At 37.5% G+C, this 14,606-nt stretch overlaps 1 protein-coding gene across 1 annotated transcript in view; it reads right to left on the bottom strand.

Moving 5' to 3' along the window:
• Positions 1–14,606, bottom strand: part of TRDN (triadin) — a 230,491-nt gene that overhangs the window by 78,858 nt on the left and 137,027 nt on the right. The window contains 3 exon segments of the mRNA XM_064447367.1: positions 2,012–2,038; positions 3,283–3,315; positions 3,416–3,448. Of these exon segments, the coding sequence (XP_064303437.1) occupies positions 2,012–2,038; positions 3,283–3,315; positions 3,416–3,448 (93 nt within the window).

Here is a 14,606-nt window from a genome sequence, read left to right as displayed (position 1 = left end):
CATTAGACTGATCCTATGATAAAACTAAGATGGCTGAAATCAAAGTTTTTTGGTTTTTTTGACAACAGAAATAACAGAATTATTCTTTTTTTTTTATGCAACAGAAACCTACAATTTCTATTTATCCTTAATGAACTGTGAACTTCCTATAACATTTCTTTCAAGTGCCCCTTAATTCAGTAACTCATAAGGAAGGGTTTGCTCCCATCCTGCAAACAACGGTGACACAATGAAGACTTATTACATATACAAACATTTGCTTCTTACTTAACTAAATGTGAAATATTGTATTCAATAGAAGTTTAGAGGTTACTCACAGCAATAAAGCATACAGGAAAAACCTCAGTTTTTTTCAAAAACCCTGATAATTCTGTTTGTAAACTTTACAGGTGACCTAAACAAAATAACTTTCAATAAAAGGGTAAATATAATCAGTCGGAACAACAATATCAAAAGATATATGACAACATTTCCCAGTAGGGCGAAAGGAAAAAAGTTTGCAGAAAGGGACTTAATTCTGCAAGAAACAACCGATTCACTTCTTTTCAGAGCCTGATGGACACAGGCTTAGCAAAAATGGGTTCACAGGTGTTGAAATGTTGACTTCATATGCATAGTACAGCATCGGAGGAGAAATAATAATGTATCAAAAAGATTTGCTTAGAGGTTTCAGGCAATAGGGGGAAGCTTTATTCTATCACCCGTAGCAGCAAAGCTACCTTTATTTTCAGCTTGGCTGTCTAGAATTTGCTAAAAATACAAAAGCTTAGCTCAACACACTTTTTTCCATTCAGTTTCTCTGTTTTGTCTGGCAGGAGTATAAAGAGAACAAATGCCTAAATTACTCTGGTTTCTGTTTTGCTCAATACAATTAGCTGCAGAGCAATGGCAGCATTATGAATTTAGCCCATGAAGCAAGGAACTTAAAAACATCCAATAAAGGAAATAATGTATCAGCTTTGATTTCCTTACATTGATCTTCACAGCTGTGATTCTGCAACTCTTCCTCATGCTCCAGAAAAGCCCTCCACTGCCTTGCAATTCAGCCTAATTGTGTCAGTATTTACTGGTTAATGTGAATGAGGCTTCAGAGATGAACTCTAAAGTAAAAGATGTTTGAATGATAGCTAGGTATTAGCAACTGGCAATTTGCGTTTCCCTACCTTTGACTTGTGGTGGACAGCTCCAAGACTACAACTCACAAGTCTGAGCAGTTGATACATGCAGTCCAATTCGTTTGAAAAGGAGTATTTGTAAAGCAAGGTGGTCATTGATGTGAACAAAAATAGACTGAAAGTGAAGAGCACTTGTCATCCCATTTTCCATTTGTGTCTAGGATGCAACTGGCATCTGTAATGTTCCTGAGGGCAATCCAGAGCTAGTGTCTTGCATTGTATATATGTAAAAAGTCAGACACTGACACAAAAAGTTAAATAATTTCTCAGATCAAACTTAAGCCCCTGAGGTTTCTCACTAGTCCCAGTTCCCTGTGCCTTCAGGAAAGGAACAACTTTTGGAGCAAGCACTGATGTTCCCACACCTCCCACCTCCCCATCGGCAGTTCTTGTACGAGAGGAAGGCAAAAACTGTTTCACTGAATCTCCCTGTAAATCTTCCGAGACTCTGAAGAAAACAACTGTTCAGTCACTGGGTTTGTGCTGCAGCTGGACCGGCAAAAAAAAGGGAATATTACTCTTTGTGTCATGTCTCTGTAGAAGATTGGTTACTTCTCCTGCCTGCCTTTCACAAACACCTTACGATTTGAGATAGGGTTAGAAAGTGAATTTGATATAGTTGGAGAATTACAGTTTGTTAGTCTATGGACAATTTGGGGAAAAGACACTTGTTTTCTAGAGGTGCTTTAAGGTGCTGCAAGGAAGGAGCCATTATAATTTAAAAGGTCCGCTTTGTTTTACATAAGTGATACCTGTTAGCAATTTTGTCACATGAAGTTTTTTTCAGTAACAGAGTCAAAAACTTCCATATCAATTTAAAAAACAAAGTTACCCACCTTTTGACTTCAGAGTTTCCACAGGTGCTGTAAAATAGAAGAAAACAGTCCAGGAAACAAATTTTACAAGCGCATAAGAAATTAAGATAGATCCTAACACCTCTTCCCTTGGTCAATATGCTCCCTATCTATGCAGAGCAGGCATTCGTTTTTTTTGTGCAGAGGAAAACTGACACACACATATGCTGCTTGTTTGGATAGTCTCATGACAGACGACTAATTAACCTGCAGATTAAAAGCAGTGGAAAACAAGGTCAATAGGTGAGTTTTATGTGGAACTTCAATAGCTGCACTATTTTCAAGTAATGAAGACGTGAGAAGGAGTAAAAACAGGTTTCAGAATAAGCAAATATCAGACACAGGTGGAGGGTATGCAGTAGAAATCTTTTAACAGTTTCATTAATTTGGAAAAGTTAAGGGTGGGTTTTTTTTTAATTTGTTGAAAACTCAAAGCACAGAACTCTTCTAGTATTGATACAGGGTAATATCCACTTTCAAAAGCCTGCCTTAAACATATTTTTTCAATTTGATTTGTTTATTAGTCTTCATAATTGGGTTAACTAAATCCAAATTAATCAAACTACCACATTTCTCTTCCTCCATTATTCACACCTCTATTCTGAAACACTGTGACAGGTTTTTATGCTACAGAAAAGGACAGATTCATTTTTCTATAAATTCACTGTCTACTGTAGGATTTTTTTTTTGCTCTGAATCTATATCTGAGAAAATAGAGTCATCTGATGAATGAGTCATCAACCCTGGCTGTAAAAGGAGTTGAAAATCTTTATGCTATCCCAAATTTGGTTAAACGGGAGAAGTAGGTTCCCGTCAGGAATAAGAACAGCAATAACAAGAACAACAATAAAATACACAGGCATGGATACTTGGAATAAAACCAAAATAAAACAACCCATATTTTTCCTTCCCTTCACACTCTGAAGCTCCTATTTCTGTGTTTTGGTCTCCATCCGTTTACTGTAACCGCCAAGCAGCCCCCTTCCTCCTTGAAAAGATAAACCTTTTCAAAGCTGAAATAAAAAAATGTCTCTCTCTTTGTTCTTCTCAGCAACGTTTGATGAGATCCCAGTTCCAGAAGACCAAATGGCTGCATGTCTGCTCCACAGCCACCAATTTGCTCAAGTAACTTTGATTAAACCAGGAAATCTTTATCTCTGGCTTCACTTATTTTGTCCCTTTACCTAATCCTGTCTCAACTTAAAATCAAACCAGATAAACAAGACTCTAAAGCTTACTTTCACAAGTCTTACCATGTACTTTTACTTCTTTCTTTGCTGTTTTGGCTGTAAAAACAAGCAAACAAAAAGCAAATATTGACTTTTGACAATTAATTTAAAACATTAGGATAATTGAAAAGTAAGATAAAAAGGGGAGAATATTCACCAGTGTCCATCATTTTTTCTTTCTTGTGTGGTTCTGAAAATGAAAAAAAATCCAAATTACTTTTCTTTTCTTTTCTTGTAATGTTTTCTCTAGTTGCCCTGGACAACCATTTTCACACCACTACTGGAAGTTGGATGTGGCATATTCCTTTGGACTCTCAGTTCAGGTGAGCCCTTCCCTACTTTCCTGCAAGTCAAAATAAAACCTTTATCATTGTCATCAGTCTCTTCACTGCTTTTCACGCTGCACAAGCAGGGTCACATAGCTGTAAATAATGGACACCAAACTATTTAACTCTTATAATACGGTGCTAAAAGGAAACTCTAGAAACAGTGTAGGTTAAAACATCTGCAGTTTTACTTCAGGGTGGTCTAAATGGAGGGCTGGAACCAGCTGTATGTGCCTCAGGACACCTGTGATAGAGTCCTTGCCTTTCTTCACCGGAAAGATTGGAGAATGAGCAGAGCATCTAGCTCACCTGCTGCCCCTCTGTAGCCATGGGGAGGGGGTCCTGGCCTCTTTTACAGGAATACACAGCATGGGGGCAGCGACAGCTCACAGGAGCTAATCACTGAAACAGGATCTGGGAGCTGAAGGTGGAAAGCTTCATCCACCTAAACCTTGTACCCTCTGGCAAACCATGACTGGGATTTACAAATTTTTTAATGGTAGTTTCTGTAACAGCTCTTACCATCTTGCCAGTATGTGTTTCAAAACCCTCTCAGAGAAGGAGTAGGAGGCATACTAGGGGGAAAAGTGAGAGACTGAACGTGTGTCTCAGAAAGTGAGCGTGATCTACCAGCCAGGGCTGATGTTCACAGTAACTAAAATGGAGATAAGCTTTTGCTGTCCGCAGATGATATCTGCAGATGCTTTTAAACAGCATATATAAAGGTTTTGGTGTGCAAGTTTGGATCCATGCAGGCACATTACCTAAATTCAAGAGTACCTGAGCTGACAGATTACAAGATAAAGGCAGTTTTTATTAAATACATACATTTACCCATGCTCATAGCTTTCCGGTATCTGATGACTGTATTTTCTCCATGTTTATTATAACATATATTTGTATTAATGCTGTGGTATACAGCTGACAAATATTAAGGTTTAAACAGTTTCCACTCTAGAATCAAGGTATAAAGTTCCATGTTCAAAGTGATTTTGAATGTTGTGCCCTCATTAAAAGCAAGCTTATCCTTAAATTTGAGCTATCCTTGAGCTCAATAAGCAAAAAGGAACAAGAACTGCCAATAGAAAATAAAAAAATTAATCAATAACATTAATATGAGTAATAGTCACATTAAATACTAATTCACAATCAATATTAACATTGAATGCACGGTGGACATATAAAAGAGGTATACTCCATGAAGAACTATGAAACTAATTGATATTAGAAAGGGCAGGCTGATCTGGAATATAAAAAACCACACAGTTGCTAAGTTTTAAACAAAATACGTCACTGTTCCATATTCCCACTCTCACTAAGTTTGTATGGAGTAATGTATGTAGTTATAACTGAAATTAAATGTTTATTTTTGACTGAGTTTTTAAATCTGAGGAGCCAGCTTATATATATTTCAAAGCAAAACATAGTTTCTAAAATAAAAATTTGCTTTGAGTTTTTTTTTTAAATAGTTTTATCTTTCTTTTTTTTTTTACCAAAAATATTGATGGAATTTCATCACCATTTCATAATCAATATCTTTCAGCCACATGTATACTTTAAAGCAAGAGTAGTTGACTGAAATCAGGGACACAGCTTTAATATGGTTATATAAAGCACATTTTATTGTATTTATCATATAATATAAATCTATTTAAAATACCATAGGTGCTTTATAGTCACATTGTATATGAGGCATGAGATTCAGTGGAAATGGTCGTGAAGCAGGTTGATGTGGTCAAAGCAATGAGCCAGGAATATGAGTTTCCAAGCAACATGGAAAAGTGATGGAGCTAGAGAGTGAGTTGGCATTAAATAGTTTATTGCCTGAATAAATGTTATATTCTTTTGATGGCACCCTGCCTTGGGTGGCAATCCTAGTATAGGTCAAGGAGGAGAAACATAGCAAGAAGTGAGAGGACAGAAGTTTGGGACTCAGTAGTTCGGCTGACTCAGTGAGCTTAATCATAACAACAGCTGCAGCTTTGGTTTTGTGTAACCCAAGTGCTCTTCAGAGTACCCAATTTCATATAGATATTTTAGGAGTCATTCTGTGAAATGAGAATTTTGATTGGTTTCTTGGGGTTTTCTGTTTTGCTATTGCTCAGGACTGCTTCCTGGAAACTGAAGGAAATGTAATTATGACTTTAGTGGTTCTGAGGCACTTATTTTTCCCTCTCATTTTAAGATCTGTCAGCTCTCATGAGATCAGGGAACAGTATGACATTAACAACACTCAGTAAGTGTTTTGCAAAGTATAAAATTTTCCATTTATTTAGCTTCACCTCCTGTTTTTCAAAACTGCAAACATTAAGGAAGTTCTATAGAGCTTTTATAATAATTTTACTTCCAGAAGCATATGAGGTAAGATCCTTTCCCATGGGGAAAAGAAAAAAAAAAATTATAACATAGAATTTGACATCAAGCATTTCTGGTGTAATCTGACAAGGTGTGAAATTTCACATGATTCCTTCCTGGTCTGATATTTTAATGGAATGAATTGAAACCTTGTATTACATGAGCCATAAACCAGGAAAGTTCAGACCTAGATCTTCCTTTTTGCTACGGGTTATCATTGCTTGATCTTGTTTTTTTTTTTTTTCTTTTTGTTACAAATGAGTAGCTAGTATTACACATGAAAGGATATTTCCAACAGTAGACACATTAAGCAATTGCCATGACATTTGTAATTCTTTTATCTTTATCTATTTTTGTGTGTATATGAAACTCTACAACATGATTTTGTTCAGGAAACTTTTTCTGGTAATACATTATTTTTCTACCATGCATGGAACTGAGAGTTGATTTAGTTTGACATTTCACTATTTTTATAAGCTCTGATGCTTTGAACAAATAGCTTTTCTTTTTTATGAAAATTGGCAAAGTTATGTATAACATGCCAATAAAACCATACAAATGTATTTTTTGTTTCATTGTTAGTGACATACTTGTAGACAGCCACAGGAGCAGAAGTGAGACAGAGGAGAACCTGAACCTGCCTCTGCAGTGGTTCCCTAAACCACACTCTTCCCTGAAGTACAAACAATGCAGAAAAGCATGCAGGCTGGCATGTTTGCTGTGGTGCACTTTAATCTTTATTATCAGGATGGATGGTCACAAACTGTGACCCTCTGCCATCCACCAGGAGAGAACAATTGATATCCCATCCTAATTTGTATAGCTATGTGTACACATATATCTATGTGTGTGTGTGCGCGCACGCACGTGTGTTATCTCCTAATTCAGATAAAGCAGTCATGTCCAAGAAGTGTTCAGAAAAATAAAAATTGTATATGGAATCACACAGATTGATAAAAAGCTTAAATAAATGGCATTTCAAGTGGATTTGCTGTTCTGTGCTGTGCACCACATGGGAAATAATCAACACTATTTGTTTGCACTCAGTAGCTGCATAAAAGTGTTTTCTGTACTGTTTAATTTTTGCCGCAAGTATTTCACAGAATCACAGAATCCCAGGTTGGAAGGGACCTCAGGGATCATCTAGTCCAACCTTTCTAGGAAGAGCAGAGTCTAGACAAGATGGCCCAGCACCCTGTCCAGCCAAATCTTGAAAGTGTCCAATGTGGCCAAGTCAACCACTTCCCTGGGGAGATTATTCCAATGGGTGACTGTCCTCACTGTGAAAAATTTCCCAACTGGTGTCTCCCCAAGAGCAACTTGTGTCCATCCCCCCTTGTCCTTTCCATGTGACTCCTTGCAAAAAGGGAGTCTCCATCTTCTTTGTAGCTGCCCCTTAAGTACTGGTACATGGTGATGAGATCCCCCCTAAGCCCCCTTTTCTCAAGGCTGAATCTATCTCAATGCATCTAGTTTTATATTCATTAAAGCCTACTGTTGTCATATTCATGCAATGTCTTGAATACTTCAATCCTTAGAAAGCAGAAATTTAGCCTGGTCTTGCAGTCTTGTAATCTCACTTTTATAGGCCATATGCCTGTCACTTCCCTTCTCAGACCTTCATACCATGTTGGTTAAGTAAAACCAAATGAGACAGGGTGTTAAAGCTCTCCAAGATATCCTTTCATTAAGAATACTGTGAACATAAGAAGCTAGATACAGACAAGGTCCCTTTAGCTCCTCCTGTCAAATGGAAAGGATGCAATATGAGCTCAGTCATGTTATTAGGCCTAAGTTAATCCACATGAGAAAGTTTTGCATCAAACTAGATTTTTCCAGTTCTTCTGCTCCCAAGAAGTACTTGTCCTGCTATATTGGGCTGCTGTTCTTCTTACTGGTTCAATATAGAAAAACTCACTACCACCATACGCTTTGATTTATAAAGCTAATGAACTGGACAAATATATGTCTTTCTGGACACACCAAGGAAAGCCCTTACTTGGTAAGATCATGCCATGCATATACCTGCTGCTCTATAAGCGAACATCTTTTGAGGGGGGTAACAAACAGTTTTTTAAATGGATTTTTGTGAAGAAAAGGAACACATGAGACAGTTCTCTCTATCAGTATCTTTGTATTAGAAATCTGCTACTATGTTGGGAAGTATTTGGGAAAAAACAATGTGCAAAGAAAAGAAAGAAAAGAAGCCTGGATGAAATGCAAATGCTTTTGGTCTATACTGGGTCTAGAGTTTTTCTTCAAAGGCAGAAGGCAATGGCATCAACACTGAGGATGGAAGCCTTTACCACTGAGAAATGTCTCAGGATCGCTGAATAAAGTAGAAGCCGGCAAAAGGACTTAAAGATGTCTGTGTAGACGATTATGCTTTTATTCAAGATTTTGACACTAGAGGGTTATACTTTGGTGATTTCGCTTAATAAAATAAATAAATAAATAAATAAATAAATAAATAAATAAATAATTGGGAGGCAGGAGATGGAGATGCTTTCTCATATCCAAACACTTGCTTTCATTAGTTGCCTTAGTCTTATTTTAATACAGCTTATTTCTTATTAAATACAGGTCATGCATCATTCTGGATGCATGACTGAAACTCAGTGAGGAAGTTAGTATTAGGATAGACACCATCAAATTGGCTAAGGTCCCTAATTTTGAGTGAATGTTGTCAGTCCTCAGCAAAGGCAAGCTAGACTCTCGTGTTTTCAGAATCCTCACACACCTCCATATATCAATTTTTGCTATAAAAGTCTGTATGAGGAAGAGGCTGAACTGGTCATACCTTGCTAAATCCCTCTTTATGTTTTAAAGGAGGCAACAAGCTCTGCCTTTTCCTTAGAAGGTCTACACAACCAAAAAACCCATCCTGAAGTTAGAATAACTGTAACAGTACATGGTCTTCTGTGTTATGTGAACATACTTGAATACAGATTGCTAGAAACCTTCATTCAAGCCTAGTACACTTTTTCTTACTCCTCAGCAGGCTAGATAAAAAAAAAAAAAAAGAGGTGATCAAAATGCATTGAGCACTGTCTCTCAGATGTAAGACTCAGAAACTAGAGTCATTCTTAGATTTCACATCCTTCTTTGAACCTGATAGGATCTATCTTCCCATACTTGAGTAGGCAGAAAGTCTATCTTTTTTAAGAACATCAGGTTGCATTAACACAGCGGGAAAGCAAATACCTCTTTTCACAAGGCTCAAGTATAAGTACGCTGAAGCCTAAAGACAAAGCTGTCACTCAGAAAACAGACAGACACTTTTTCCTCTCCAGAATCTGAAACGCTCTGTTAGTTTCTGCAAAAGTTGTGATAATCAAGAGTAAAAGATCCATCATAAAGAGGAAATGGAAAGAATGCAGATTTCTGATGTCTGTCCTGCCAGCCTGGCAAAGCTCCAGAAGTTCCTCAATTAGAGGAAAACCTTCCCCAAGGACTCAAATCACAGGCAAATCAGTTCCTCAAGTCAACACTCTCTAAGCACATACTTATGTAAGAAAACAACACACTTCCATCACTTTTGCCATATAAGAAGGGGAAGGTGTGGGTCTTATGGTTTCTCATCAGAAGGAGCAGAACCAATACAAAGTGCAGATGTATTCGTAGACCACAGGTGCCTAATTTCCTATTGAAATAAAAATATTTTTTAGTTGGAATCCTTAAAAAGAATTGATCCTTGATTAATCTTACAATTCTGACGAGGGAACTGCCTGTTTTCAAAGCTGATGTACCACCCATGAACAGCTCTGTGTGAAATCCTTACATGTTATGAGCAGAGCCTTTGTGAAAAGATTAGTTCTTAATGCCTATTGCTAGCACTAGTTTGTTTTAAGAACAAATTAACTTCACTAGTCTCAGGATTTCTGGCATGGCCATTCAGGCTAAGGATCAGCTGGCAAAAAAATTTATTTAAAAAAAAAATATTGTGATTCTTTAACGCAGAGAGTACTTCCAGCCTTTTGAGTACTCAGATGGTCAAGCTGCTCAGACGCAGAGTATTTCCAGTCAATCCAATGAATAGAAGGACATGTATTGGATTTAGAAAAATCCTGTGTTGAATCACATCTCTTTGAACCAGGAGAACCTCTAGAGAGGCATCACTCCAGGTAGAACTTCTCAAAGGAGGGCAACAAGCAACATGGCAAATTACTGAGCATGACATCAGGTGCAGCCATTGTTTGCATGCTCATAGACCACTGCAAGGTGAAGGTAATACAGTTTTCTCAACAGTCTCTCATTGTGAGGTAAAATGAGCCATATTACTTTGTAATTGATTTATGACAAGAGCATATGCACTGAGGGAGGTCGTAGCTTGGATGGCACTCAGCTCTTACTACTTGCTCATGCTTTAGCTTGTTCATACTCCACCTTCTTATGACAAGGGAACGACTTCTGCTTCAAGTTCTGTAAGCCATTGAGAATATGCGTCTGGAACATACATTTCAGAAGAGAAAGAAAACTTTGAAGTAAATACCAGTTCTAGGTTTTGCCTGTCATTAGGCCAACATGATGTGCAGATTAAATAAACTAATTCAGTAACAAAAACAATAGTTCATAAAAATTAGTGCAATGAGATCCTAAAGGAATAAATTTAATTCAAAGTTAATGAACTTAGTAGAGGAGCTCTTACTGTAGCGTTTGACTTAGAGCTGCATACTGATGTCATTTAGCCCAAAGAAGTAGGCTAGAATGAGACAGTGAACAAAAGCTATTTGCTCTCAGAGCCCAAGTCAAAGGACGAGCATGTGGTTAAATATTTCGAAAGGCTTCTTTGACTGCCTTAGCCAGGACAAGCAGCTTCTTCAGAGGGTATTTGCAGAGGCAGCATCATGGGGGACACTGACAGAAGGTGCTAGGAGAAATGTGCAGCTCAGGCAGTCAATAAAGTGCTCTGAGGAGTCTACTGTATGCACAAAATAAACCCAGCAACCACTACTTCTGAAATATATAAAGCTCCAAACTTGGGCTCTCCAAGCAGCTGTTATAGAAAAGAAAAAATGATCAGATTATTTGTGACATTCTGCAGACTAAAGTGGTACTGTGCATTAGTAATGGCTTGTTTTGTACATATGAGACTGGACTGCAATTTCTTAATACAGAAACTTTCAAATCTGTAGTTGATGTAAACCTATATGATGATGTGAGAAAATTAATATTTAAGAAACATCACAGTTAAGCATATTGTGTTTCCACTTGCTCTCTCGCTAAAACATAACACTGCCATGTCCAAGAACATAACAAATTATAGATGTAATATAATCATATACAGTATAGAACACTGTAGTCCACACCACTGCTCCCCTGGAAATCAAATGCTATTTTCATAATGGTCTCAATGATCAAGACAAGGTCCATTTATTCCCTTTCCCGTAAAGCAAAGGTACCACTCCTGAAAGACTAATACCTGGGAAGGTAGCCATATACATAGTGTATATTCAACAAATAGTCTGCGTTCAACAAAGCTTAAAGGCTTTGCTGACTCAAGATAGAGTTAAAGACATGTTAAGTGCTTTGCTGAAATTGGGCCCAATTCTTGCCATAAGTGCACTTAAATCATGAAGCAACTTCAGGACCATGAAAGATAGCCAGCCTCAGAACAAAGTACTTTAAAATGTCTTTTCCATAAAGATTACACACTTAAATAATCCTTTTAGCTCTGATTTGTATTTAAATAGCATTTAAATTTGACCCTCTTTTATTCTCTTTATTGTTACTTTCATGTATTAAATAATTTCTTTTTTGTAGTTAACTTGCTCCCCCTGCCTTGCTCTTGAAGTAATGCTATTTTTGTGCTAGTAATACAACAGTACTTTGCTGCATTCAGTAGACTGGACCATGGCATTTAATAATACCTGGTAATAAGAAAAGAAATAAGGCTGAATTTTTAGTACAGGTGTTTTCACAGCTCACTACAATGTGAAAGGAAATATAGGAAATTATTTTAATTCTATATGATCCTGAAGCAGAGGATAGAGTAAGGAAGGTATAAATGCAACAGTGTTGTAGTAGTATGCCAGGCTATGAGACTGGGCATTCCAACATCCTAGCAAAAGTAGAAAAAACATCCTGAATTCTAGGCCACTTACTCAAAAAGATTTTAAAAATTAGTGAATAAAAACTGGATTTCAGATTAAAAAACCTCATGAAAAATAAGCTTGTTCAAGCTCCATCCTGTATGTAAAGAAGTCAGGGTTGTAAAGTAAAATCTTCTAACATTAGAAAATTCTTCCCCTGTGAGGGTGTATGTTGTGACATAAGTCAAGAATTCATTTTTCCTTTCTGATTCAGAGTTAGATGATGATCCAGTTTATATAATCCTGTGGACAATTTAAGACCTCCTGGTCTGCAATAGTTCCTCAGACTTGAGATGGGATGAAAATGTCAGTGGGTTGGAATGATTTGTGGAATTTGTATCCATCCACGTAATAGATTCCTGCAGATATTTAGAAGCAGCTGAGTAATGGACTACTGCAATAGCAGCAAGGTTTTAGCTGTTGAGGGTATAGTGCATTGCTGGCAGACCAGAAGCAGAGTCAGCTGCGAGGCTTCACTAAGCCTAGCGGAAGCTCTCTGGGACAAACAAGTGAGGACCAAGACCCATTTCCTCCTACCCTTCTACAGGTTGCTGAGGACTGAGATCAGATAACTTCCACCTACTGTGCAAAGACAGCCAAGCCTGTATCTCTCCCTTTAAAACCAGAAAGAAACTGAATAAGTCAGAGAAGATATGATATTTACCTACCCAAAGAGTTAAGGTCGGAGTGAGGAAGAATTATGCTAACCTGGACCGAAAGGAAAGCCTCTGTGATCCAAAAGGACTATAGAATAATCCTGAACGTAAACCCAAGGACCCTGAGCAGCAGGATTTATACAGGTAGGGTTTCATTATTTTGTTTACAACTGCATATTCATCTGCCACCTGACTGAAGATTTATTTTGTCCAGAAATAAACTGCAAAGCCTATCCTTATGCATGCAATAAGCTACCTCTATCATTTATCCCTGAAGAGTTAAACTGTAAACCCAGAAAATAAACCCTGAAAATGGCTGTTCTTATTTTATGAAAAACTCTAAGAGGTTAACATCAGGGACTAGAAAACTGAACAGAGTATGCCAGCTACAAGAAGAAATTGCTGGGTAACACCAGTACCACAGGTATACATGCAGAGATACAAACCAGGGGTCGTGGCTGCTTATAAATACAAATTTCAGGGCACACAGAGGCACTCAGACATAAGATTCTGGAGATTGCAGGATGGCAAACTCTACTAGGGCCATGTTTACATATGGTGAGAGAGAAAGAAACACTATTCATCTCCTTTTCCTCTTTCCAAAAGTACTTACATGGGGATGTGTACCATATAATTTACATTGGTGCTTGATGTCTCTTCTCTTGGTTGATATATCTACACAAGAAGAGAATAAGTAGGTGGATGGATGATGGAGGGGGTGTAGTGCTGTGAGTAAAATACATCCCTGATGTGTGACTCAAGAGAACCTCCTGACTGTGAGGGACCTGAAAAAGAATCCATGATAATTTTGCCTGTTCCACTGTGTTGGTAAATCATTCAATAGATGTGCTGAATTTTATTACTCTTTTGTAACATTTACATGGTTTTAGCATTCTTTCTACTTAATTCTGTCTTACAGGTGATCGTTAAAAGACAACCAACAAGCCCAGCTCCTTAGCAAGCCTTTCCTCCATTTTAAAGCATACCTGCTGTCTCATAAACTTTGTGTTATTTCTTTCATTTTAAGTAGAATAGCACTGGTTATACCATATGGCAAGTACAAAGGTTCTTCCCTGCTGCAATTTTTGTTGCTGTTATTCATCTTGAACCAAGAATTGAAATAATTTGTCTTTTAAGTAAATACTTCCCATCACCAGTAGAACTTATCTTCCTGCATTAGGCAGAGAGATCTGAACCTCTTAAACCCATCCTCTGACCAGGTTTTTCAGTATAACCTCCATTCCAATATTCTGTACTTATCTCACAAACTCATTCCCTATATAATGTGTACTTTTTTTTTTCTTTCTGCTTCTTACCAACAGTAGGGAAATCAGAGACATAATAAAACTTTAATAATTCTAGTACAACCAACAGAGTCAGTTTGAGAGATTGGATGCAGCTGACATCATAGAATCATGGAATGGTTTAGGTTGGGAGGGACCTTAAAGATCATCTAATTCCAACCCCCTGCCATGGGCAGGGACACCTTCCACTAGACCAGGTTGTTCAAAGCCCCATCCAACCTGGCCTTGGACACTGCCAGGATGTGGCTTCCACAGCTTCTCTGGGCAACCTGTTCCAGTGCCTCACCACCCTTAGAGTGAAGAATTTCTTCCTTATATCTAATCTCAATCTACCCTCTTGCAGTTAAAGCCATTACCTCTTCTAATGAGCACTTAAAATTGGCTATTTGTCTGTCACACTTATTTTATTCTTTCTGGGTCCAAACTAAATTTCACTCATTTTCAAAGGGAAAACGGTGCTCAAAAAGAGTTTCTATTATGAACCCAAAGGGAATAATGAAAAAAGATGGTTTTTTGCATGTGTGTGGAGAGGAAGATGGGAAAAATTAGGCATTAAAAATCAGTAATTAGGCAGTTAAGTGACAGTACAAAATCTGTTAAACATACTGTAAAATT

The sequence above is a fragment of the Phalacrocorax carbo genome, chromosome 3 (assembly GCF_963921805.1).
Source record: "Phalacrocorax carbo chromosome 3, bPhaCar2.1, whole genome shotgun sequence".
Taxonomy (NCBI): domain Eukaryota; kingdom Metazoa; phylum Chordata; class Aves; order Suliformes; family Phalacrocoracidae; genus Phalacrocorax; species Phalacrocorax carbo.
This window is presented reverse-complemented; position numbering and strand designations above follow the sequence as displayed.